At 40.1% G+C, this 26,845-nt stretch overlaps 1 protein-coding gene across 2 annotated transcripts in view; it reads right to left on the bottom strand.

Annotated features, from left to right (window-relative positions):
• The window catches only part of rin3 (Ras and Rab interactor 3), an 86,185-nt gene that overhangs the window by 46,794 nt on the left and 12,546 nt on the right, over positions 1-26,845 (bottom strand). For both annotated transcript variants that reach the window (XM_062968290.1, XM_062968286.1), the window contains exons 2-3: positions 13,734-13,923; positions 8,658-8,772 (exon numbers count right to left, since the gene is read on the bottom strand). In XM_062968290.1, coding sequence (XP_062824360.1) covers positions 8,658-8,772; positions 13,734-13,923 — 305 coding nt within the window. The remainder of the gene's footprint in view (positions 1-8,657; positions 8,773-13,733; positions 13,924-26,845) is intronic.

Here is a 26,845-nt window from a genome sequence, read left to right as displayed (position 1 = left end):
CTGCTTGTTTTTGTAGTTTGTAACAAAGGAGTTTCACACAAAGGTCTCTTTGCTAAACCCTTTGCTAAAAGGAATTCAAGAGTTGGGATTTTTTTTACATCTACAGTTCTCGGAATCCCTCATTCAGCAAGACCAGCGGGAGAGTCTGGAAGATGTAGTCCAAAAAGTAACGAGTGGCCATTCTACCTGGGAGATTCTGAGATATGTTGTCAAGAGAAAATCACTTCCAGACTCAGATTTCATTTCCCAACTGTTTAATAGTTTGAACATTGAACTAAGACAGTAGGAGACCAGGGTTCAAATCCATGCGCAACCATGGACATCTACTAAGTAGCTCTGGAGACTTGAGGGACATCATACATTGGAAATTACTTGAAGCACACAATAATAGCCCCATATTGTTGACAGACTGGCAAGAGCTCTTAGTGATTTTCCTGTCCTTAACCAGAGACACCATGGGTTGAAACACACACCTTCAGCATGCAAAGGAAGTTCTTTTCCACTGAGCAATGTGTGCTTCATCTTCAAAATCAGTATTGGCTGTCAATTTTTGACATTCATACCCCTACTAGAACCAATGAACTCTTTTAGGAGTTGCAGTGACTCCAAACCACGTGGAGTCCTGCTTTTGAGTATTTCTCCATTTCCAGCCCCATATGATAATGGCCTTAAGGACTTCACTGAATTGCTTACCAAGGTCATCTTGCTGTGCTAAAGGAAGCTTGTAAGGTGAACTAGACTGAGAAAATATGACTGGCCCAATAGTGACTAAACACAGTGACCTTCATGGGTTAGCAGGAACTTAAACTGACATCCTCCCAGTGCTTGGAGGACAGTAATTCATAGGCTTGCTGGAAGTCCAAGCCAACTTGTTGGTAAATAATAATAATAATAAAACAAATGCTAGACCATGTTCAATATACACATCCCACAATACAAAATTTTGATTCCAATGTAATGGTTGGAGTCTGTGCACTATGAGGAATGTTGTTCTTTAAATATTTTTCAGTTCTAAAAGCATATGCCTGATTACCGTGTTTCCCCGAAAATAAAACAGTGTCTTATATTAATTTTTGCTCCCAAAGATGCTCTAGGTCTTATTTTCAGGGGATGTCTTATTTTTCCATGAAGAAGAATTCACATTTATTGTTGAACAAAAAAATGAACATTTATTATATACTGTACAGTAGTTATCATAAACCAGCATAACCAGACAAACTGAATCCTATCAAGAATTTCTTGTTACTACCAATATTTCCATGTACAACACTTTATGGTACGTACATTTACCGATCCTGCATGCTCTGGTGTTCTGTTTGGTGGGCATGCTTCCAAACAAAAACTTTGCTAGGTCTTACTTTCAGGGGAGACCTTATATTTAGCAATTCAGCAAAACCTCTACTAGGTCTTATTTTCTGGGGATGTCTTATTTTAGGGGAAACAGGGTATATAATCTTACTGTCTTCTGCTTATTTACATGAGCAGTTAGTCCTAGAATAGTCCCCAGTGCTTTGAAAATCTTAAATTGGATGTTTGTTAGAGAACACCAAGGTCATCTAAAAAAATCATAGTTTGGTTAGACGAAATCCAATGTCCTTTATGCTTAATCCACAGACAGAGTACTCTGAAAACAGTAAATTTTTAAGACAACTTAGATAGGAAGTCTACCAGATTGCTCTGTCATATAGGCATAAAAGTTTGTTCCTCCAAGAAAAATATGCAAGAAAGAGCGATGATCACTTGCTATTAAAAACAGCAAGGTGGGCAACTTACCCTAAATGAGGAAGGAAACCAGAGGCACGACCCTTAGTTTGCTCCAATGCTCTGCGGCCAGAGTTACTAAAAAGGGAGAACTGACACAGCTATCACTGGCACATTACTTGAGCTAAAAATAACACAAGTCACCATGACTGGAATGTAGCGTCTCCAAGGCTCCAGCACACATTCTGCATGTCTATGGTGGCATCATCTGCCAATGCACTGAATGGGATCAAATTTAGATCAAATCTATTATCTGCATGACCCTTCTACACACAGCTTGGTATAACCCTTTGCTGTTACTCACAGACAATCATGAGAGATTCAAAACAGATAAAATAAAATGCTTCTTTATAGAGTTCATAGTTAAAACTGCGAGATTCAATGTTCAGTTTGAACTGCATTATGTGGTCAGTGTAGAACTATACAATGCAATTTGAACTGCATTAAGCTGCATTATATGGGTCTGCACTACATTGTTTGGCAGTATAGATCCATTCTTCATTGTAGAATTCATACAGTTTGACACCACTTTAATTGCTATGCCATGACTCAATGCTATGTAATTTTACAGCTTCAAAGGAGGAATAGGTACATTCATGGAGCATGGAGGCATCAATAGTGATGAATCAAGATGACTATATGCCTGATGGGGAATGCCTCAATAGATCAATTGTCCAGGGAATGTGCTTTAGTTGGTTCCCAGAAGATACTGGCTTATTTATTTATTTACTTACTTACTGTACTTACTTTATTTTTTATCCTGCCTTTCTCCTGATATTGGAACTCAAGGCAGCTGGTTAGTCTCTATGTAACTGAACCTTTGACTAGATAAGTATTTGATCTAATCCAACATGCTCTTCTTGCATTCATAGACTCTAAATAATATGATACTACTTACATTAATGCATTTTTTATCATATCAGAAGCGACTTGAGAACATACTGCTTCTGGTGTGAGAGAATAGGCCGTCTACAGAAACATTAGCCGGAGGACACCCGGATGTGTAATCATCCTGCTGGGAGGCTTCTCTCATGTCCCTGTAAGCTAAAGCTGACAGACGGGAGCTCACCCTGTCTCACAGATTCAAACCGTCAACCTTCAGGTCAGCAACCGAACCTTCAGGTCAGCAGTTCATCATGGCTCCAGTAGACATGAGTGTCTAATCTTACACTTGTAGCTATAGAAACATAAGAATTAAATAATATGAATGTTAGTTAACCCTCATAAAGCCAGAAAGTCATAAAATTTGGAAGATGTCTTGCAGGTAATTTAATCCAACATCTTGCTTAGTACAGGATCTCTAGCTAAAGCAGACATCCTCAAACTCTCGCGCTTCAGTTGTTTGGGCCTCCAACTCCCCAAAACTGTAGCTATATTGTTCAATGGTCAGGAATTCTGGGAGTTGGAGGCCTAAACAGCTGGAAGGCTGGAGTTTGAAGATGCCTAAGCTAAAGGATCCCACCAGGCAGTGGTCCAGCTCTTTTTTAGGACATTCAGAGAAAGAGATATCACGGTTTCTGTAGGCCAGCCCTGCATAACCTGTGGTCCTCCAGCTGTTTTGGCCTCCAATTCCCAGAATTCCTGGCCATCGAAAAAACTGGCTAGGGCTTCTGGGAGCTGGAGGCCAAAACAGCTGGACGGCTGCAGGTTGTGCAGACCTGCTGTAGGCCAATGGTTTCCAACCTCTGGTCCTTCAAGTGTCTTGGACTTCACCTCCTATGATTCATAACAGTTGGCCAAGCTGGTTGGGGCTTGCAATAAAGGGAGTCCACTGATTACAATAGCTTCTGTAGGTTTGTTCTTAAGTTGAATTTGCATGTAAGTCGGACAGATACATTTTTAAGTCTCTCCCCCCCCCCTCCCCTCTCTCTCTCTCTCTCTGTTTTAGATAGCATAAGGAAGGGTTGAAATCCTTGTGGTGTTTGTTTTGCTGGCTGTGCTCCTGTTCAGTAGATTTCACCTCACTTTCTGTCACTTTCTGTCCCTGTGACAATTGGATTTTGAAAAATTTGCTTTGTTGTGGAACAAGGATTAGTGATAAAGCTTTAGTGGAGACAGTTTTCCCGCCATGATAACCCAGGAGTTATTTCCTTCTGAGGAAATTCCCTTCTCATTTCCTGTTGTCTCGCTCTCATTCTTAACTCTGAGTTGTTTGTAAGTCAGATGTTTGTAACTTGGGGACTGCCTATACACTGTTAGTCAAATCATGTAAAAGTTAATCTTATGTAGACTGTCATGGAGGTTCTGGGAGTCCACAAAGCAATATTTCCAAGCTCTGGTCCAATGGAGTATATGATATTAAAAGGAGCTCAGGCCTGTTTTATATGAAAGGTCTATCGATGCTGCAGAGAACATCCAAGTTCACAGTTGATGCTCCTTTAAATATGATAAACTAGAGGTAGAGATGCTACCTTCAGCCTTTATTTCTAGGATTTCCAAAAGCATTTGGCTGACTTCTGTTGAAAACAAGATGCTGGGCAGTAGGCTACATTATTATGGCATTATGGCTAACCCACCATGTTTTTGCTATAATTGGATAATACTCTGTTCTCCTTTGCTGTTGGTCTTTGTTCTATTTTAATCCCTGAACTTCACAAGGATCCCAATTCTTACAAATGCCTTCATTTCCTCTAAAGTGATGCAAGTGTGAGGTCTGCTCCCACAATATGAACATGTCTTAGTTACTCTGAGAGTTGCCTGGATGATGGATTTCAATTCTGATCCAACTGTACTCCATCAACCCAGTGTTGTTTCTGCTCCTAATGCTATCGCATCCACTTCTTGATGTGCATTTTGCACTGATTCTGGTTGTCCTCACTCATGTAAGGACCACATATATCTAGAAGAGGGGTTAGTAAAGCTTAACCCTCCAGAAGATGTTGGGCTTCAACTCCCTCACCTTGGTGGATGATCTACTAAGAGAGCTAGACAGGGGGAGTGTGTCCCTGCTAGTTTTCATGGACCTCTCAGAGGCTTTCGATACCATCAACTATGTATCTTTTTGGGCCGTCTCTCCAGGATGGCACTCGAGGACACTGTTCTATAGTGGCTCCGGTCCTTCCTGGAGGGTCGGACCCAGAAGGTGGAGCTGAGGACTTCTGTTAGACTCCCTGGCCATTGGCCTGTGGGGTCCCTCAGGGTTCAATTCTGTCCCCCATGCTGTTCAATATTTACATGAAACTGCTAGGAGAAATCATTGGAGTTTTGGAGTTTGGTATCAAATTTATGCGGTCAACACCCAACTCTATTACTCCTTTTCACCTAATACCAAGAATGCCATCCTGCCCCTAAACCAGTGCCTATCATCAGTGATGGACTGGATGAGGACTAATAAATTGAAATTAAATCCAGACAAGACAAAGGTACTCTTGGTCAGTCGGAAAGAGGATCGGGGTGTAGGGTTACAGTCTGTGTTGGATGGGGTCACACTCCCCCTGAAGACAAAGGAATGCAGTTTAGGGGTGCTTCTGGACTCATTGCTAACCCTGGAACCCTATTATTATTATTATTATTATTATTATTATTATTATTATTATTATTATTATTATTACCATCCCTACCACTGGCTCTTCTATAACTTCTCCCAAACACTGGTCTTTTGCACTCAGCTGTAGCAGAAAAAGAAGTTTGGTTGGTGAGGCTGTATGAGACTGACCATCATTTATTTCCTATCCTCCCAAAACTGTCTTATGCTATCTTTCTCAGGGAATCCCTGAATAAAAATTATTATATCCACAAGCCCTAATCACAATTACTCATAGCATCCTTTTGTGAAATCCTTGGATTACAGGGAACCCTGGTTTAAAAACCCTATTCCCATGCACACCCGTGATTACCTGCATCATGTTTCACTTCAGCAGAAATATGTTATGTAAATTTAGTAAAGACATAAACATAGGAGTGAACTTCTAAGAGGCAGGATGAAATACAAATACAGTAGAGTCTCACTTATCCAACATAAACGGGCCGGCAGAACATTGGATAAGTGAATATGTTGGATAATAAGGAGGGATTAAGGAAAAGCCTATTAAACATCAAATTAGGTTATGCTTTTACAAATTAAGCACCAAAACATCATGTTATTCCACAAATTTGACAGAAAAAGTAGTTCAATACACAGTAATGCTATGTAGAAATTACTGTATTTACGAACTTGGCACCAAAATATCACGATGTATTGAAAAAATTGACTACAAAAAAGCATTGGATAATCCAGAATGTTGGATAAGCGAGTGCTGGATAAGTGAGACTCTTCTGTATAACAAATAGCCCCTAAGGGCAAATCTATTACTGATTCTGTGATGCAATTAGTTTATGCAACATTTCACTGAATCTTCAGTTACAGAATGAAAGCTCTGATAGCATACGTTTATCTGTGGGCTTAATGATGCATTTGCTGATAACCACCAAATTACCACAAGGTTTCAAAACAATGCAAAATGAAGATGAAGGGAAATTGTCTGTTCAAGAATAAAACTGCCTTTTGTCAACCTCTGCCTAGTTATCCCCTTCAGTTCCCTCATTAAGCATCCATCTGAATAATGCATAGATGCTGCTACAGATAGTGTCATAACTCTTCAATTGTTCAAGCTAATTTAACACTCTCTGAATCATGATATGCCATCAAGCCCACGAATATTCCCAAAACGCTTGCATATTTCTAGGCACAAGGAGCTCTCAATGCCAGATATTCAAAAGAATACACTCACCTTTAAAATAATAATAATTTTTAAATCCCTGAGGTAGCTACAAAGCAAACACTAGGGCTTGCATTGATGCTTATCAGAAAATGAGATCCTGCAACCAAAGGGGTAAATATATCCCTCGCTTTATTTTCAGTTCACTTCTCCAGAGAGAAAGGCTGTGAAGTTCAGAATGATAGCTGCTGTGAAAAGTGTGTGTGTGGATGTGTGTCTGGGTAAAAGCATTTGACCTCCCTTTGGAACAATCCATTGCTCCTGTTGATGAAGCTTCTGAGAATATGCTACAAGAGAAATTTCATCAGCAAGAGCCCTATTGTGTGTCAAAACTGCATGAAGCACAAGCCGTTTTATTCCAACTGCTGCAATGCTCCAGGGTAACAATTAGCATTTGAATCCATTCAATAACCTTATCAGAAAGAACTGTGAGCTCCAGAGTACAGGAAAGGCTTATATAGTGGAAGTCGGCAAAATTGTATGCTGTTAAGGAACGGCGTGTATCCCACTTCAAAAATTAAACCAAAAAGAGAGAGAGAGGCATCTTCCCATATAAAGAAGTAGAGGCAGGTTGGCTTGGAGGACGATTGCACACCAATTTCCTGACTCAACTGCTAAGAGAGTTGGGCCAAAGATAGCAAAATGAATTTCAACAGGGAGAAATGTAAGGAAAAATTAAATACACTGATATAGGATGTGTAACACTTGGGTTCAAAACAATCTATGTGAAAGGGACCTAGGAGTCTTGATAGACCACAAGCTGAATGTGAGTCAACAGTGTGATGTGGCAGCTAGAAAACCCAATGCATTTCTAGGCTGCGTCAATAGGAGTATAGTGTCTAGTGTGAGTGAAGTCATAGTTCCTCTCCCTTCTGTTTTGGTCAAACTTCACATTGAATACTGAGTCCAGTTCTAGGCACCACAATTCAAGAAAGATATTTACAAGCTGGAATGTGTCCAGAGAAGGAAGACCAAAATGACAAAAGACCTGGAAACCAAGCCCTATGAGGAATGGTGAGGATATTTAAAGTATTAATTGATACAAGATTTTTTTGTGTGCCAGGAGCGACTTGAGAAACTGTAAGTCACTTCTGGTGTGAGATAATTGGCCGTCTGCAAGGACGTTGCCTAGGGGACGCCTGGATGTTTTACTATCCTGTGGGAGGCTTTTCTCATGTCCCCGCATGAGACGCTGGAGCTGACAGAAAGGAGCTCACCTGCTCCCCGAATTCGAACAGCCGACCTTTTGGTCAACAGTCCTGCCAGCACAAGGGTTTAACCCACTGCGCCACCAGGGGATCTATATTGATACAAAATGAAAAGACACCCACTCATTTACTTAGATTGCCTCATCACCATCTCCCAAGGCAGTTACTATACTTCCAAACATAATGTTGGTGGACAGGAAAAGAGATTGAAAGATGGGCTCAAAGCCAAAACTGTGGCATAGACACTGGGAAGCCCTGGCCCTTGAGCACTCTAACTGGAGGTCAGCTGTGACCAGCAGTGCTGCAGAATTCGAAGAGGCACGAATTGAGGGCTTAAGGGAGAAACGTCAAGAGGAAGGCACATCAAGCCAACCCTGACCGAGACCACCTTCCATCTGGAAACCAATGTCCTCACTACGGAAGAACATGCAGGTCAAGAATAGGTCTCCACAGCCACCTACGCATCCACCGCCAAGACACTACACTTGGAGAACCATCATCCTTGAGCAATGAGGGATCGCCTAAGAAGAAGATTTACTTAGATTGCTTCATTAAAGGAATCAAGAAGACAAGTACACAAGAATAGCCATGCTGAATCAGACACTGGGCCACCCAGTCCAATATTCTTTTCACAAAGCGGCCAATCAATTATCCACAGAGAATCTGGTGGCAAACCATGAGTTCATCTACCTGTTTCATGTCACACTTCACAGCAACTAAATACCTAAAGGCATATAATTTCCCTGGCAATAGATACGCAAAGGCTTTTAGCTGTGATTATATGCTAAATTGTGGCCTGAGAGAGAAAGATTAATTCCAGGGGTGTAAATAAAAGTGGGGAAAATGTGGGCATTGACCCTATAAAAATTCTGGATTCCATAAAATTCTCCATCCGTCCCAAATTTCATGCACTGCACTAACTTCAGAAATACAGTACAAGTATCCCAAAAAAGGAAAGTACATAACAAAAATAGAGTGTCCATAGACTTACATGATTTTTCTTCTTTAATCTTGTACTCCAGGACCTCTGAAGTCTCTTTTTGAGTTGTGTGATGAACTGAGAGGAACAGATTTTCCATTTTCTCATCTTTCCTAACCATGAATATCTAAAAAAAGACAAACACACATAAAATGTTGTGACAACAGAAGAGGGTCATGGGTCTGCCTGTCCAATAAACTTACCAAAATAAGAGATTTTTTTTAAAACTCTGCAACAAGATCATGTTCTCCCTACAAATACTGATAAGTGGTTTTTCATGAAGATATTTCTGTTCAATAAATGGAAAGGAAAAACGTACATGTGACTACTGGGAGGTGGTTTAAATTCCTATTAAACGGCAAAATTAAATACTTACAGGAGCCTAAATACAATTGCTAGACGAAAACATTTATTTACTGCGAAGTGCATCCACTCTGCACATTTATAGCAGTTTGGGTCCTTTATCCATATAATGATACTATGTATAATATGATATAATGTGATAAAGAATAGATAAATGAAAGGTAGCTAACGAGTTCAAGCAGCACGAGAGGAGGCAATAGAGTCTTGTTTTTCACTGTAGCCTCAGGAAAAAGCAAACTGCTTCAGCCTCTCCGAGCTTGCCTTGCCCTCGTCATTAAATCGTAGAACAAGAAGACTATAGCACCCCTTGTTCCCACCAACCTATGCTTCCTGTGGCCCCTTCCAGAAAATGGCAAGGCTCAAGTAAGTAGGTAATTTTTGCTTTCAGTTGTATTGAAAATTAGGGTTCGGTTCTGCAGGAATGACCAATAACATTAGACTTACACAGTAAATTAAGTCCTTAGAGCTCACTTTTTGTTTTGAGCAAAAAAAACAGTGTAAGAAATCTATATGAGTGCTTTCGAAAAGGGGTCATTTAGAGGCTATTAGACATTAAGAAAAAAGAGAAGATGTGAGTCTCTGCAAAATTAGCACAGATAAATGACGCAATGAATCTGTGAAAGCAACAAAAGTGTCTGGCTGACAAAACTGTGAGAGAGATCTGTGGGAAGAACACATAGGTGCTTTCACACGAGATCATCATGATTCAGCTGAACATCCAGAGCTCCCACTAGGACAACACTGCCAGTCCCGTTCATTTCAACAATCACAACCAGAGAAGATGGTTGTACAGCTATACCTCTGCAGTTATCATTGCCATTATTTAAAGGTCCGTGTTCAAGGGGATGCATTTCTATTTTGATATTATTATAGATTTTACTTCTGTTCCTTGTTTGTTATCCCCTTTTCTCCTAAAGTATTCTGAGAATGCTAGATGAGATCTTACCTTGTGTTCATAGCTGCATAAATGTCACTATGAATGGCCTACAGCCTCATCACACCAGAGAATGGGTCCACTTTAAATCTGGTTTCTGCCTCCTGCAGAATTCTGGGGTTTGTCATTTAGTGAAACCCAAGACTTGCCTGGCTGAGCAGTTTAAAGGCCCCTCCCTAAACTACAATCCCTGGAATTCTGCAGGAGGGAGAAACTGGATTTAAAGTGGATCCATGCTCTAGTGTGATTTGGAGATGGACAGAGGCCTAAAAACCTTAAAGGGTGAGAGATCTCATCTCATCTCATCTTGGAAGGTCAGTCCAGGTTCATACCTGGATGAAAGGCCACTGATGAATACTAGGTCCTGTAGGCTATATTTCACATGAAGGAACTGGTAAACCATCTCTTGAGTATTTCTTGCCTAAGAAAACCCTATGAAATTCTTGGAGTCACCAGAAGTGAACAAGTGACTTGAAAGCACACCCACACAGACTATGATAAGAATGCCTTCTTTTTTTATATACACAGTATTCTACGAAACTTACTCTTCTTACATAAAGACTTTGTCTTCTTAGTCCTGTCCAAAGGGATGCCATTTAATCAAAATTATAAAACCACAGATTTTAAAAAATGATTTCCCCCTCTACTGTATACTGGAATAAGATTAATTCAGCTGCTAGCTAAGAATAACGTATTTCTTGTGCTGGAAATTGCTGTGAACCAAACAATGGCATCTGTTCGTTGGTTAAAAATCAACAACTGGAGAACGTTAGTAACAAATAACCTGACAAGGACATTTTCTGCATTTTGCTCCATGGTTGCTTTTTGAGAACTTAGAAAATAAATACAGTAGTCAGTCACCCTTCAAAAATTCTAACTATAACCATAACTAATTATTGGAGGCATGTTGCAACAGTAAGTATTTCATTTTTAAAATAATTTCCCATTATTTGGGCATGAACCTCTTTCTTTGCTATTCTGTGACATGAATCTTTGCTGAAAGATTTTGTCAGAAACTTGTTAAAAACTAGACATATTAGTTTGCCTGTGCCCACATGCTTGTTGGCATTCTCAAATGTCTAACCACTGACCACAATAGAGAAATGAAACATCTGAACTGAGATATAGTATGTGTTGGACTGCCAAATGCTGAGGCCAAACAACAGCAGAGTGGTAAATGAATGGATAGCATCTTCATATCCTCAAAGGATCCCTTTGGATGGTTTGTAAGAAACATCTATAGCTTCATAAAAAGACATGAATTGGCTTGCTGGATCTGATCAGGGCTCCATCTAGAACAGTGGTTCTCAATCTGTGGGTCCCCAAGTGTTTTGGCCTACAACTCCCAGAAATCCCAGCTAGTTTACCAGCTGTTAAGATTTCTGGGAGTTGAAGGTGAAAACATCTGGCGACCCATAGGTTGAGAACCACTGATCCAGAAAAATCTGTCCCCATATTTGATTCTCTCAAATTTTTGGACTTCATTTTCTAGAAGCCCCAGTCAGTATGGCAACTGTACAGAAATTCTGGAAGTTGCAATCCAAAACACCTGGAAGACCAAAGAATTAGAAACAGTGATCTAGAACATGGCTAGGACCTCCCTGATTCTCCAAATTTGGTTGAACTACAATTTTCACCATCCCTGAACCATCAACTCTGCTGGCTAAAGCTGATGAGAATTGCACATCAGGACTATCTATCTAAGTGTCTGATCAGAACACTTAGATAGTTTGTCCCTACCACCATTTTAGTAGAGCTAAATGGATGTAGCGTAGTATAATTTCAAGTATCAAAGATTTGAAATCTCAATTACCCCAGTTTCTAACACCTTGGAGCAATACCACTACCAGTGATGTTTTATAGCACTAACAAGGACTCTACAACTGGATGTTAGGCCTTAATACTTTAAGACAGGAGAAGCATTTGACTGTTCTTCCAAAGGATGCTGAACTATAATTCCCAGTATTGCACATCAGTGCTTGTACTGACAAGGGCTATTCAGGATTGCAGTTCAACAACATTGAGAAAGGGAAAGAGTTTCCACCTTGTAAGAGTCAGCATGGTGTAGTGATTTGGGTGTTGGACTATTTATTTATTTATTTATTTACAGCATTTATATTCCACCCTTCTCACCCCGAAGGGGACTCAGGGCGGATCACACTACACATATAAGGAAAACGTTCAATGCCTTAACATAGAACAAAGACAAGACAAACGCGGGGCTCTGAGCTGGCCTCAAACTCATGACCTCTTGGTTAGAGTGATTTGTTGCAGCTGGCTACAGCTGGTTGCTCAACAGCCTGTGCCACAGTGACTCTGGAGACTCTTTTGCCTCCAGAAAACCCCATAATTAGAGTCACCTTAATGACACACAACAACAACAACATTGTATTACATTTAAGAAATAATTTCTCATTGCATCCTTCACCTTTGGGGGGTGTATCCACATTTATGTAATTTTAGCACTTCTATACCACCTTAGCAACCATAGCTCTATCCAGCTGAATAAGAGGATTTCTAGTTAGGATTCTCTTCCAGAAAGTTATAGTGCCTCAGTTCAGGGGGTTGAAGTTCTTCACCAAACAAAATCCCAGTATTCCATGGGATAAAGCCATGACAATTGAAATGGGATTATGTTGCTATAATTGTGCAGTGTTAATACACTCTAGAATTTCAAAGTCTTCATAGCAATATGAACATGTGTCCTTTTTGTAATGTAGAATAAGCAGAGTTGGTTGCAGGCGTTAAATGGGAATGAAAGGGTATCTTATTTCCTACCAAACACTTGCTAGTTAATGATGGAGTCTTAAACATTGCTATGTGAAACACAGATGGATCTAGAAAGGCAGATTTATGCGTGGACAGACTCCCTCATTTTTTCACTCATCTATTACTGTCAATATTGTCATCCCTATCAGCAGTAAGAGGTAATTGAAATTCAAAATCTGAAGAGTTGCCAATTAAAAAGCAGCTATTAAGAAGTTTGTGTTTTATCTAAATATCAGACAAAGGTACTTTTTCCAGTTAACCTATGTAGGTTTTAAGGATTAGTCCAAGGACTTACTGTGGGCATCATGTCAGCACTGGGCTGTGTCAATCAAAACAACTTGTTTTTATCCATTGCTATGACTGCATTTTATGAATGTTAATATTTTACATTATAATTGTGTGTGTGGGTGTGTGTGATTATAATTTTATGGTTTTATCATTTTAGATTTATGTAGTGTCTTTGCTGTATTTTGTTAGCTGCCCTGAATCCCTTTGGGGAGATGGTGGTGGGGTAGAAATAAAGTTTATTAAGATTATTATAATCCAGCCATCTAGATCTCAGTAAGCAAACTGTCCACATTCATACATTACATTATGCACATATTTCTGTATTTAAAGAACCCACACCCTGAAAAACAGGAATTTGGGCATCTCATTAAGTACAAAAGGAAAGGTTTTGAGGTTTTCCAACCTTCAAAGAGGGTGTCTCTTATAATAAGAGACACCTGTCAGCAATATACAGAACAAGCTTTCTGGTCCTCAAATAAAGGACAGCTTTTATGATAAGAAATACTTGGCAACCCTAAAAACATTCACTCTCCCACAAATTATCTCATGAAAGCGTGAGGAAGTGAGAGCAGTTGGGTGGAGAGAGAATCACACACCCAAGAGAAAATTCAAATATAACTCAATTGAAGTATTTTTCTCAGATTTGATGAGAGAAGGGGGAAAGAAAACAACAGCCCTAAAATTGGTTCCCTGAGGAGCAGGAAACAGTAGGATTTGGAGGATTGGAAGCATACCCCTGCTGGTTCCTTGCAAAGTATCTCAGCAGCCTTTTCTTTACTGAGGCTCAGCTGAAGCCAAGCTGGGCAAGTTTTGATGAGCTTTTCAAGGACGCCGATGCCGGGTGGAGGGAAGCAACTTCTTGGAGCAATAGATTGACTTGACAGGGGCTTCTTTTCCTGTTCGTCACCACTTTCTGTGACAAGTCTGAAAAACAAACAAACAGAAAAATAAGGGCCTATGAGGCAGCTATGGCAACTTGTACTGATTAGGTGGAAATGTATGGAAAACAAGAGTGGTGCAGTTATTTAGTTGGCATTAATGCCAGGCTTCTCTAGTATCTATCCCTCGGTTGCTGAATGGGATCTGTGGTACTCCCAGATTAGGCAAAAATTCTGGAGTCCCCTACAGCAAACCGAATGGATGAAGGACATCAAGACTCTGGGGCATATCCTATATCAATGATGGGCAACCTTTTGCACTTGGTGTGTCAAAATTCACCAAAAAACGTAGCATGACTTGGGTAGTGTGTCACTTTAGTCAATTGTTATGTTTTGTTTTTGTTTTTAATTCTTATAGCATTTTATAGTGTTTTCAGTATTTTATTGTACAATGTTTTATGCTGATTTTATATTGGAAACCTCCCTGAGTCCCTTTCGGGAGAGAGGGTGGTATACAAATAAACTTTTACTTACTTACTTACTACTTACTTCGAGAAAAAAACCATAATTTCACAATATATATAGTTTAAATAACAAAAATATATAATTGTAATATATAAACTGTATTTAATAAATCAAAAACTATTTACTACCATTATTTCCATGTACAACAATCTATGGTACCTCTTGCAGTTTCCACGCTGATTTCTCTCTATTGTAGTTTCAATGTAGTCATGAATAATGAATAATCTAATAATAATATAATAGTAATAATATAATAATATACCACAATAATAATAGAATAATAATAGAATGATTGTGTGTGTGTGTGTGTGTGTGTGTGTGTATAAATGTAACGTGCATAATTACCATGGAGTAGACAACAAAACCACTGGACCAAATCACACCAAATTTGGCCACAAAAGACATTAGTCATCCAATCAATCTGCATGCGGCAGCGTGTCAGCAAAAATGGCTAGGTGTGTCAGTGCTGACACATGTGTCATAGGTTGGCCATCACTGTCCTATATTGTGATGAGTGAAATAATAGACAACCTGCCCTCTTCAACATTTCATTGATGAAAACTCAGAACAATATAAGAGAGTGGTCAAGATAACAAAAAAAAGGTTATTAATGGGAAAGAACATACAAGTTAGGAGAAGCTGTAAGTTTCCTCTTGCCTGAATCTACTGGGAAGAGCAATATTCCATCTCCACCTTTCTCCTGCCACTGAATTAATGAAGTGCAAAGAACTATGGATTGTTCTTTGAATTCAGTTTACATCTATGAAAGTAAGCACAGGAAAAAGTAGGAAAGTGAAAGGGAAAATGGGGCATTCCAAAAGGAGCAGAAAAAATAGCAGGGCACAAATGGAGAGGAACTGGCGTATGCCACTGCAGCAGCAAAATGGGAGGCTTCCCGTGTTGCATAGGGATAAACGGGGGGAAGCCAGATAGTGGCTCCTTCCTCCTGTGGGATGGAGTTTGGAGTAAGTCATGTGCTGCGGGACGTAGAGTGACAGGTTCCCCCTGCCAGGCACCACCAGATTTGCCACAATCTGTGGCGACTCCGACGGCCAATGTGATAAGGTCACATTATTTTATTAATACAGAACAAAAATTGCATCTAAAAATGAATTTGATAAAAAGAACTGGTCCTGCTCTGTCTTTCACTACCAATATATATGTTATTTAAAGCATCAAACAGGGCTTCATGAATGACCTGCTCATAGCAATGGTGGCTGATGCTTAATGCTATCTGCTTAATGGCCTCACCAGACTACCCCCATGACACCAACAAACAAAGTCCCTGGTCCCTGAAGTTTGGCTTCTGAAAAGCCCAGGATACTTTTGACCTGGCAACTCAAGGTAACATGACCTCCATATCCATGGGTTGTTATCACATACCTTTGTGGATATCTGAAACTGCAGATCATAACAAATCCTATACTTTGCCTATACTTGGGCTGGAAACATATTATAGAATAGCACTGGAGGACCCAGGGCCCTTCCACACAAGTATTCCCTCTAATATATTAAAAAATAATATCTTCTAGCCTTGTCTGTTCTTTGTTAGTTACCGTATATACTCGAGTATAAGTCGACCCGAATATAAGCCAAGGCACCTAATTTTACCACAAAAAACTGGGATAACTTATTGACCCGAGTATAAGCCCAGGGTGGGAAGTGAAGCAGCTACTGTTCAATTTCAAAATAAAAATAGATACCAATAAAATTACATTAATCAAGGCATCAATAGGTTAAATAATGTATATCTATGGATATAGATATCCAGGTACATGGATCTATATGTATATAGGATTTGCAAAGACTTGCAAACATATGAGGAGAAAATTCATATATCAAATTAATGTATATAGATAGATACGGATATATAAGTACATAGGGATTGCAAATGCATGCAGGGGGTTAATGCCTATATATCTGTAGCAGAGATTAACAGATATTTCAGGGGAAAATACTTTTATAAGATTAATGGGTGTATATATAATTCTTATTCCTGACTTGCAAGGGCTTCTTTCCCTTTTCAAAACATTCCCTTGGTTAAGAGCGAGGGAGGCTTTGGAAAAGAAAACACTGATAAGGGAAGGTAAGATGATGATATTATTTTTAAAATTGCTTTTATGTATTATTATTGCTCGTTTGCTATGTTTTCTTTCTGTTTTGAATAAAAATTACTTTAAAAAGAGAAAGTGATCTCTTCTTGAATACACACTCATACAGGGGAATAATACGCATAGACGTGACAAACAAAGATTGAGAGAGAGCTGTACACATAATTGGTGTTGCCCGTGAAGGTTCCAATCCTTTCTAAATATCCAGGTTTTGAGTCATATCAGTTAATGGAGATAGCAGAAGCAATGTTTGGCCTTGCACATTGCACTCAGCAGGCAGAACATCCAGAGGCCAAGCTGTGAAAAAGCTTAATCAGCTATTTAATCGAACTGTGGGGCAAAAGCCACAGGTAGCTGCTGCAAGAAAGGAAACGAGAGAAACGGAGCCACTTTTGAGCTCCCTTGTCCCTGCCAAGTCTCAGGATTTGTGCTGAGAAGCAGGTCATTTCTATTTCACTCCACATGCATCTAATAGTTTATCTCTCTATGCTGTGCTTTGAACAGGACCTCAGAATGACAGCTACAACAAGACAGCCAGCAGGGCTTTTCCCTTGTCCGAACAAACAGGGAAAATGTATGCGATTTTGTTTGTTTTGTTTGTTTGCAAAGGAAGGTTTTTTGGTTCTGTGGTCCTAGAGTCAACACCATGTGTACATTAATTGGCCTGGATTTTCTGCTTTCAGTTACCTTTCTCATCTGAATGTCTCACAACAACAACAACAACAACAACAACAACAACAACAACAACAACAACAACAACAAAGAACTGGTGGGGTCATAAACCTACAAAGGTAGTGGAAAACGAACATGCAAAAATACTGTGGGACTTTCGAATCCAGACTGACAAAGTTTTGGAACACAGTACACCAGACCTCACAATTGTGGAAAAGAAAAAAAGTTTGGATTATTGATGTCATCATACCAGGTGACAGTCGAATTGACGAAAAACCACAGGAAAAACTCAGCCATTACCAGGACCTCAAGATCAAACTGGCATAAACCAGTATAGGTGGTCCCGGTGGTAATCGGCACACTGGGTGCCGTGCCAGAAGATCTCAGCTGGCATTTGAAAAGAATAAACATTGACAAAATCATGATCTATCAGCTGCAAAAGGCCACTTTGCTTGGATCTGCGCGCATCAATCGAAAAAACATCACACAGTCCTAAACACTTGGGGAGTGTTTGATTTGTGACTTCGTGATACGAAATCCAGCATATATATCTCATTTGCTGTGTCCTACTGTGTTTTTGTGTCTGTAAAATAACAATAGAGATATAATAATAATAAAAGTTTTGCAAAGTGGGGAGGGTACACTGTTGGGAAAAGTAGCCTTCCTCTCTATTGATGGCCCATACCATTGCCTATGGAGCCCGCGGTGGTGAAGCGGATTAAACCACTGAGCTACTGAACTTGCTGACTGAAAGGTTGGCGGTTCAAATCCGGGGAGCGGGGTGAGCTCCTGCTGTTAGCCCCGGCTTCTGCCAACCTAGGAGTTCGAAAACATGCAAATGTGAATACATCAATAGGTACTGCTCTGGTGGGAAAGTAACAGCACTCCATGCAGTCATGCCGGCCACATGACCTTGCAGGCGTCTACACACAATGCCGGCTCTTTGGCTTAGAATTGGAGATGAGCACCAACCCCCAGAGTCAGACACGACTAAGCTTAATGTCAGGGGAAAACCTTTACCTTTACCATTGCCTCCATGCTGCAATTAGGCTTTTAAAAAAGTTCTATTGCTAAAGAAGCAGAAGAAACCTCTTATCTCCATTAAGTGATTAGAGATAAGACATTTTCAGCAGAGAAAATCTTTCATCAACTGCAGATTGGAGGTAGAAAAAATTGCAATCTGGGAGACAGGTGCCTATGGTGTGATGGAGAATCTACTGGGCCAAATACTTTCCAATGGGCCATATTTGGCTCTATAGCCTTAGAACTGTAGCCCATATATTTGCAGAATTATTGCCAAGGCTGGAGGATCCTGAGCATAGTATTCCTAAAAATACCCTTTCACTTCCCCAATTTCTACTCAGCTTATTCCATTAGCTGCAAAATGTCAAAATTCAAAAATGGTTGTCCTCTAACTTAGTCAAGCAAGAAGAGAGGAGAGAGGAAGATCTTGCTTTTCCCAATAGGCCCAGGCAAAAGCCAACTGCTGCAGCTTCTCCTAGGTTGTGTGATGTTGTCGGGCCACATGTGGCCCAGTTTTCCCCTACGAAATGTTTGAAGGGCATGACTGGTGAATCCTGGGTGCCAGTAACTCACATACGCACACACAAGAAATAGAGCCATCAAGAATGAAGGCCAGCAAAAATGAAATCCCTTTCCCAGCCATCAATTCTATCTAGTAACACTTTTGGCTACTAGTTTGTTTCAAGAGCTACCATTTCCTCAGACCTTGGAGAAGCAACCTTTTAGTCTAAAACTTCCAGAGTCCCAGAAGAAAAGATAGAATTTTTCTAAGCCCCCAGTTTCCCATACTGCTAAACGGCCAATTTCAGGCTATCTCAGTCAGAATGACATGCTTGTAACATTTTCCAGATTTTTGCAGCATAACTGGAAAGATGGCTTAATTGATTGCATAGTAATTACATTCAAGCACGGTACTTTATTTGACATGAATTGCAAGACAGCTCAGCTGGAATCTGGAGGAAATGGCAGGATAAATTGCCTTTAGGGCCTTGTGGTACTGATGCAATTAGTCACATCACCACCACAACCTATTTCTTTAGGAATGAACGGCCAAATTACATGCTGTTTTACAACCTTTCCCACCTTGTTAGATTCAGGAGACTACTGTGTACTGTGATTCATGAAGGATATGCCTCTCTTTTGCCTGCAGGCTGTTAGGATGGGTCTTTCCATTCATGAGCAGAGTGGCAACAGCAACACTGGTGATGTGCTTGGAGTATGATACATTGGCTCAGTCCACCATAGAGGTGAAAGAGACCATAAGGGCCATCCAGAGCAACCCCTGCCACATAGGAATACAATCAAAGTCCATCCAACATTTATTTAAAAACCTCAAGAGAAGGAGACTCCCTCATACTCCAAGGAGCTTATTCCACTGTTGAACATCTCTTAACATCAGGATATTCTCCCTAATGTTTAGGGGGAAACTTCTTTCCTTCCAGATTGAACCCTTTGCTCCACAAATCACTGGAGCAGCAGAAAACAAGCTTGTTCTCAATATGACATACTTTCAAATATTCAAACATGGCTATAATGTCGTATCTTAACCTCCTTTTCTCCAGGCTGAACATACTCAGCTCTTTAGAGTATACTCACACATACATTGAACATTTGTGATCTTATTAGTAAGGGGACTCCGTCCACCAATACAGATCACAACTATGTCACAGTGTTATCTTTACAGTTGCTGTTGTCACTTAACTATCTAATGCCATCAACTTTTGTTGCTAAACTTCTCTATACTTAAATGGGACAATAGATATTCCATCTATGGTAAGAGCCATATACCATTGATTCAGTGGGTTTAGACAAAAAAAGAATTGGATTTAGGACTGGCAATGTCATCAGAAGCCAGTAAAGTATGGTGGCTAGTCTGTTGGACCAGAATATTCAAATTCTAGTCTTTCCTTCAGCTTGAAAAGGTGAAGGAAAGCCATACGTTGACCTCACCAAGTGAATTTTAAAGGTTTTGATCTTCTGATTGATACTAGGAGGCACATTGTGCTGACTTTCACCTCCATAACTCCGATATAAATGTCAGTTGGCAGTAGTGTTCATTCTGCAAGGGAACCATCAAAACCACACCATTATAAAGCTATTATTCCACTTTAACTGCTATGGCTCTGGTCTAGAGAATCCTGGACTGGGAATCAGGCAATCTTAAGACAGAACCATCACAATTGAAGTAGAATAATGGCACTATAATTGTATAGTGTGAATAGGCTCAAGGAGAGGAGAAACAGGTGCTCTGCACCAACTCCGTTTGAGGGGCAAAGTATGGACCCAGGATAGTTGCCCTCTTGTTGTGACGTTTTACTTGGAAGACATTTGATCTCCAGCAGTTCTTTGTCCACTGGCCAGCAGATGAGACTGAGGGCCCTTCCACACAGCCATATAACCCAGAATATCAAGGCAGATAATCCACAATATCTGTTTTGAACCAGATTATCTGAGTCCACACTGCCATATAATCCAGTTCAATGTGGATTTTATATAGCTGTGTGGAAGGGGCCTAACATGTGCTTCCCTTCACTTCTTATAGCATACGGATTTGCCTGGTTCCACTGTCTGGGTTTGGTTTGAAGAAGAGTTACTCATTTGGATTAAGGAAGCCCATGGACTGTTTGGACTTTTGAAGATAACTGACCACAGTGACTGAGAGATTCTGCGAAATGTAATCTTAAAAAATTATCTTTCTACACTCTACTTTGCTGTCATCTTTGCTCAAGCCAAGCCAAAGTATACTGTGAGCCTTAAGGTGGCAATATATTAAGCTGTCTTTGTGAAACTAGTTTTCACCCAATTTGTTAGCAGTATTCTGTTGGCATATTTTAACCAAGGTTAGTAATGCTCTCATGCTTTGCCTAGTGAGACTTTTTGAATCCAGTTGATTTTAAAATAAAATAAATGTAATCCTCCCATTGATATCAAAAGGACTTAACGATGTTTCATTTGACTTGGGGTGATCCCCCAATATTTGTGATAGTATTGCACATGGCAACTTCCAAATATTTTCCTTCCTCAGCCTCCTGTTCTCCCTTTGTAAGTCCCTGAATTTTAGCAATGTCTCTTTATCATAGGAACTATGGACTTCTTAATATCCCCTGCGGCAGAGACAGGATTCTAAATATTTTAGAGTACTGTGTAAGCATTACTCACTCGCTGTATCTCTTTAGTCTGAGTATTAATCCCTCATGACAATGAGTAATCAGCACATCATTAAGCAATAATAAAGATGATTTCTAAAAAAAATTTAAAAAAAGGTCAGACAGCAAGAAAAAATTAATAAAGCAGGTGTTTGAAAGAAGAGCTGGGAGGTTTCTTTTCCCTCATCATATATAGTAGAAGAGGGAGAAGTGTGTGTGTGCAATTTTCTTCCACTAGAGAAATGTTTGGAAAAGTTCACTTGCAAAGTTCCATAAACTGCACTCAGCACATATTTATTACATGAACAATTTCTAGGGAAAATTTAATCCATGGCCCAAACCCAACCAATTTCCCATCTGTTAAATAAATGCAATGCCGTGAGCAGTTTCTGTTTTCCTTTGGAGAGGACTTCAATTGAGTCGTCTCTAAAGAATGTGTCCCTTGCACTCAAAGAAAACAGAAACTGTTCGCTGCATTGCATTGACTGAACAGATGGGAAATTGGTTGGATTTATTGCCAGCTGGTGGACTGTAAGGCAGGGCCAGCTTCCAAATGGGTGTGGTGGGATGCTGCTGAGGATAGTGGGATGCTGGATCTAAGGCTGCTGGAACGCATTGTTTTAGAAAAGCAGGCACTCCAGTCATTTCTGTATACTAGAGACAGTCCTGGGGGCCACAAAGTGGAGGTCCACGACATGCGAGTGTGGAGAAGAGCAAACCACCGACCACCTATTACAATGCAGTATGGATTCTGCCACATGCACTATGGAGGACCTTCTTTTAGCAACACCAGAGGCACTCCAAGTGGCCAGCTACTGGTCAAAGGGCATTTAGTACAATGCCACGTTTTTAAATTTGTTTGTGTTTTTAAATACATTACAATTGTACCCCCAGTTTGCTTCTGACAAGGTAAATAAATAAATAACCTGTCATAAAAATATGCAGACACAATCTTTGCTTTCATCTTTGCTTGACCAGGTCAGATAAATGACAACCGCCAGAAAAGCCCTTTCCATAGCCTTCTGTTGTGGTGGTGGTGGTGGTGATGTTTCTGAATCTTCCACAGCCTCAGACACACACACACACACACACACACACACACACACACACACACACCCACATGAATTCCTTGCTTCGTAGACAAAAGAAAAAGATTGCAAGATTGCATTTTCACTTTTGAACTAACTACTGTTCACCAACACAGCCAATCCTGGGAAATATGGTTTCTTTCATTCATGGTTATCTAATGTCATTATACCATAATTCTGATTTGTTTTACTTCTTTGTCTTGAGATTCTGGTAACAGTCAACTGCTCTTTGTGCTAGGGCATGAAGACAATAGGACTGTCACTGAGTAGTGGTGCACATAATCTACCTGCAAAATGTTTGTAATTCAGTTTTCCAATCCCACATAAATCTATTTTTAAAGGACTTGCAGTAATAAGGATGGAAAATGCTTTTCTTCTTGAGAGCTAATGCCAATCAGAGTCAGACAATACTGTAGGTGGACTTATGTTCTCATGCAGTTTTAAACAGTTTGATGTGTAGTTTCCAAAATGACAGGATATTACTGGTCAGATCAGGAAGCCAAGCGCCTACCGCTTCTTCACCACTCTTTCCCCTTCTTCCTGTCTTTACTGTTTCTATTTCCTCTCTCTTTCCTTCTCTTGGTGATGCTAAGGAGCATCTGCTCCCCGTGGAAAGCTGATCTGAATGGGAGTGATAGAAGAGGAAATCCAGCAACCACTCAATGCTATCAGAAAATACTAGCAACACAAACTGGAGACTGACCTCCCATCCACACTGCAGAATTATGGTAGATTTGACACCACTTTAACTGCCATAGCTCCATCCTATGGAATCCTGGTGTCTGTTGTTTGTGATGGCACCAGAGCTGACAGAGAAGGGTAAATATCTCGCAGAACTACAAATTCCAGAACTCCACAGCATTGAGCCATGGCAGTTGATGTGGTGTCAAACTGCTATAATTATGCAGTGTAGATACAAACCGATTCAAACTATACAATTATGCTTTGCCAGGGGTACACTGTTTATTGAACCTCAGCGGATGATTTGCAAACAGGAACTTATAGAGTTTAGTGAAATAATACACAATCCATGCTGAATGCTCTAAAGACCCATACTTTCAGCAAAACTTTGAAGAGGGGTCTTTAAACTAGCAGGACTAGTTAAGAGAACAATATGTTCAAATATCCTAAAAGTCATCGGATCTATCTTGTCTGATCTTGGAAGCTAAAGAAGATCAGCCCTGGTTAGTACTTTGGATGGGAGCCAATGAAGACCTGGTGCGATAGGCTATATTTCAGAAGAAGGAACTGGCAAAATCACCTCTAAGTACTCCTTGCTTAAGAAAAACCCTGTGAAATTCATGGGGACTCCATAAGTCAACAGGTTTGGAGGCACAGACAGAGGGGGCGGGTGAGTAGTGTAACTATATATTAATGAAATTCTTACATGCTAATAAACTTAACTATTTAAATACAACTCCCAGAATTTCCCAGTCTGCATTGTTACTGACCCTGCTGGCTAAGGGATTCTGGGAGATATAGACCAAGAAAATAACCTCATCAGAAACTGTGATAAACCTGAGAATCTGCCAAAGATCGTATCCTCCCATTTGGCAAAGACAGGCCAAAACGTTGTCCTACCTTTTCAGCTTCTTTTAAAATGTCCCGATTTCTCTTTCTCTCTACCACCTTCCTACTTTTTTTTTTTGTGCTTAGCTAACTTCACTTGCGGCAAACAGAGTTCATACTGCAAAACTAGTGTGCAGGAAACAACAAAGAGCCAAGCTAATTGATGATCATAATTATTCTGGAAAAATTTCCAGAATAAAGTAATTTGCACTCAGTTAATTCCGAAGGGAAAGGAGATGATAGGAAAAACAGAATATTGTCTTTACCAGAAGATTCAGGCAAAAGCACACTGCTGCCATCTCTTCTTGCTTATTCTTCATTCTCATTTGTAACTTTTCTCATCTTGACTGCACAATGTTATTGTTTGGCCACTTTTGTTCCACTTTCTACCTGTGAAATGCTTTCAAGAGCCCAAATATATTCTCTCACTTCCTACCCTGCATTAGTCCTGGGACATACTCTCCACCAAATTCTCACTTCCTGATCTGTAAAGAATTTCTTAACTAACTGTGCTGATAGAAACGTTAAAATTAGCCATTGTTGTTGTTATTCCACTTTCCCCCAGCCCTGGGATTCAAGACAGCTTAAATTTGAAGTTAAAGATTGCCTTCATTTTTCATATCTCACACTACTGCCTCCCTTTACAGGTTTTGCAGAGTTTTTCAGTTCCTTGTAACTCTATAGTTCATCTTTGTTGTCAATTTGTTACAAAAGAAAATAGTACCTGGTGGTCACAGCCAGTGATGTTTCTGTTTGGCTATCCTTCAATTCTCTCAATGAAACAAAGGATTATTAGTTAATGATGTGCCTCTTTACACAATGATCACATATTATTTCAGAAAATGGACAACAGAAGTGCGCTTGCAGAAGCAGCATCAACTGCTTTGTTTGATGTTTGTAGCAACAGACCTCCAACTTGGACCACAAGCTCTGTTTGACCACAGCAGCTTCCCTTGCTGCTTTGCCAGACACATACAAAAAGCCACATTTTATTTCACAGCAGAAGAAAACCCTAATTAAACTATGCTAACTTTGAAATGCTATCAGCTGGACTGGCCCTATCATTAGGCAGAGTGAAGCAATTGCCCCAGGCAACACTCCTCTTTTTGAAGAACTATCTTGCAAGATACAATCACTTCTCTCTCACCATTGCAATCTGGCCTCCTGATTTCAGGCTTTCCTGTTGCCTCTACCATTATATGCTTTGTGTCAAGTAGCAAACTGGTCCAAAGAGCTGCAGCCAGGTTGCTAACTGGGGCTGACTACAGGGACCAGACAATCCCCCTGTTACAGCAGCTCCACTGCCTGCCAGTCTGTTTCTGGGCACAACTCAAAGTGCTGGTTGTGACCTTTCAAGCCCTAGATGGTTCAGGTCCAGGCTATTTGGCTAACTGCATCCCCTTGTATGGACCTGCCCAGACCCTGAGATCTTCAGGAGAGGCCCTTATCTCTGACCCACCTCCATTGCAAGCTCTCTTCTTCCCAAGGAAACCAGAATGGCTCCTTCTTTGCTTCCTTCTGGCAGCAAACTAAAATCTTTTTATTCTGTCAAGCTTTTAAAGATGAAGTTGTTTAAGATCTACTCAGGCATGCTGTGGTTCTCAACCTGTGAGTACCCAGATGCTTTGGCCTTCAACTCCCAGAAATCTTAATAGTTTCTGGGAGTTGTAGACCAAAATATCTGGCGACCCACAGGTTGAGAACCACTGTTTTAATTGTTTTTAACTGGGCATTTTAGAATACTGTTTATATTTACAGTAATACTGTTTTAATGTTCACATATTTGTATATTTGAAATTCTTTACTAATGCTTTTATGTCAAGCTGATTTGAGTCCCCTTTGGGACATAAAGTGAGGCATAAATAAATTTGATGATAATAATGATGATGATGATGATGATGATGATGATGATGATGATGATACATAACAGTTGCAGGCCAGTTCTGTCCATTACATACAACTTGGCCTGGTCCCAATTTTATTTCATAAAATCTTATGGATGGAAGGGAACCTTGCCATCGAGGCATAAAGCACTTCTGCAAAATGCCCATCCAACCTCTGTTTGAAGATCTCGGTACACTATTCCATTTTCAACTCACTCTTGCAATTTAAAAAAGTTACTCCTAATATTTAGATAAAATCTCATTTCCTGTAATTTGAATACACTGGTTCATATTCTAGTCTCTGAAGCAATAGAAGACAAATTTGAGCTATCCTTTACATGACATCTCTTCAGAAGTTTAGAATCACAGTATGGCATGCTACATGCCAGTTGGCATGGACTGCAAGATGTTTGGACAAGACCTCAAGAGCCATCCAGTCCAGCCCTATTCTGCCATGCAGGAAAATCAACTCAAAGCACTCCTGACAGCCTCTGTTTTAAAACCGTTACAGAAGGAAACGCCACCACCTTCCAAGACAGTGTATTCAACTTAAGAATAACTATGATGTTCCCTCTCAGACTTCTCTTCTCCAAGGTAAATATTCCCAGCTCCCTACTGGTTCCTCTTAAGGCTTCCTTCTTGTCTTTATCATCTTAATCACCCTCCTCTGGACACATTCCAATATCCTTCTGTGGTGCCAGAATAGGACATCATATTCCAGGTGTGGTCTGACCAAAGCAGAATAGATTGGTATTATTATTTTCTTCAGTCTGAATACTGTGTTCCTGTTGATGCAGCCTGAATATTGCTAGCCCTGAATATTCTAGCTGGTTTCGATATGCTACTTCATAAAAGCCTCTTGATAATGCAGTCATTAAATTATTTTAAATAGCTAAATTCTCTTTGGATCTGTGCATGGAATAGATGTGAGAGGGGAGAGTTGAACTGGTC

This window comes from Anolis carolinensis, chromosome 1 (genome assembly GCF_035594765.1).
Source record: "Anolis carolinensis isolate JA03-04 chromosome 1, rAnoCar3.1.pri, whole genome shotgun sequence".
NCBI lineage: Eukaryota > Metazoa > Chordata > Lepidosauria > Squamata > Dactyloidae > Anolis > Anolis carolinensis.
Note: the sequence above shows the minus strand (reverse complement) of the source record. Positions and strands in the feature narration are given on the sequence as shown.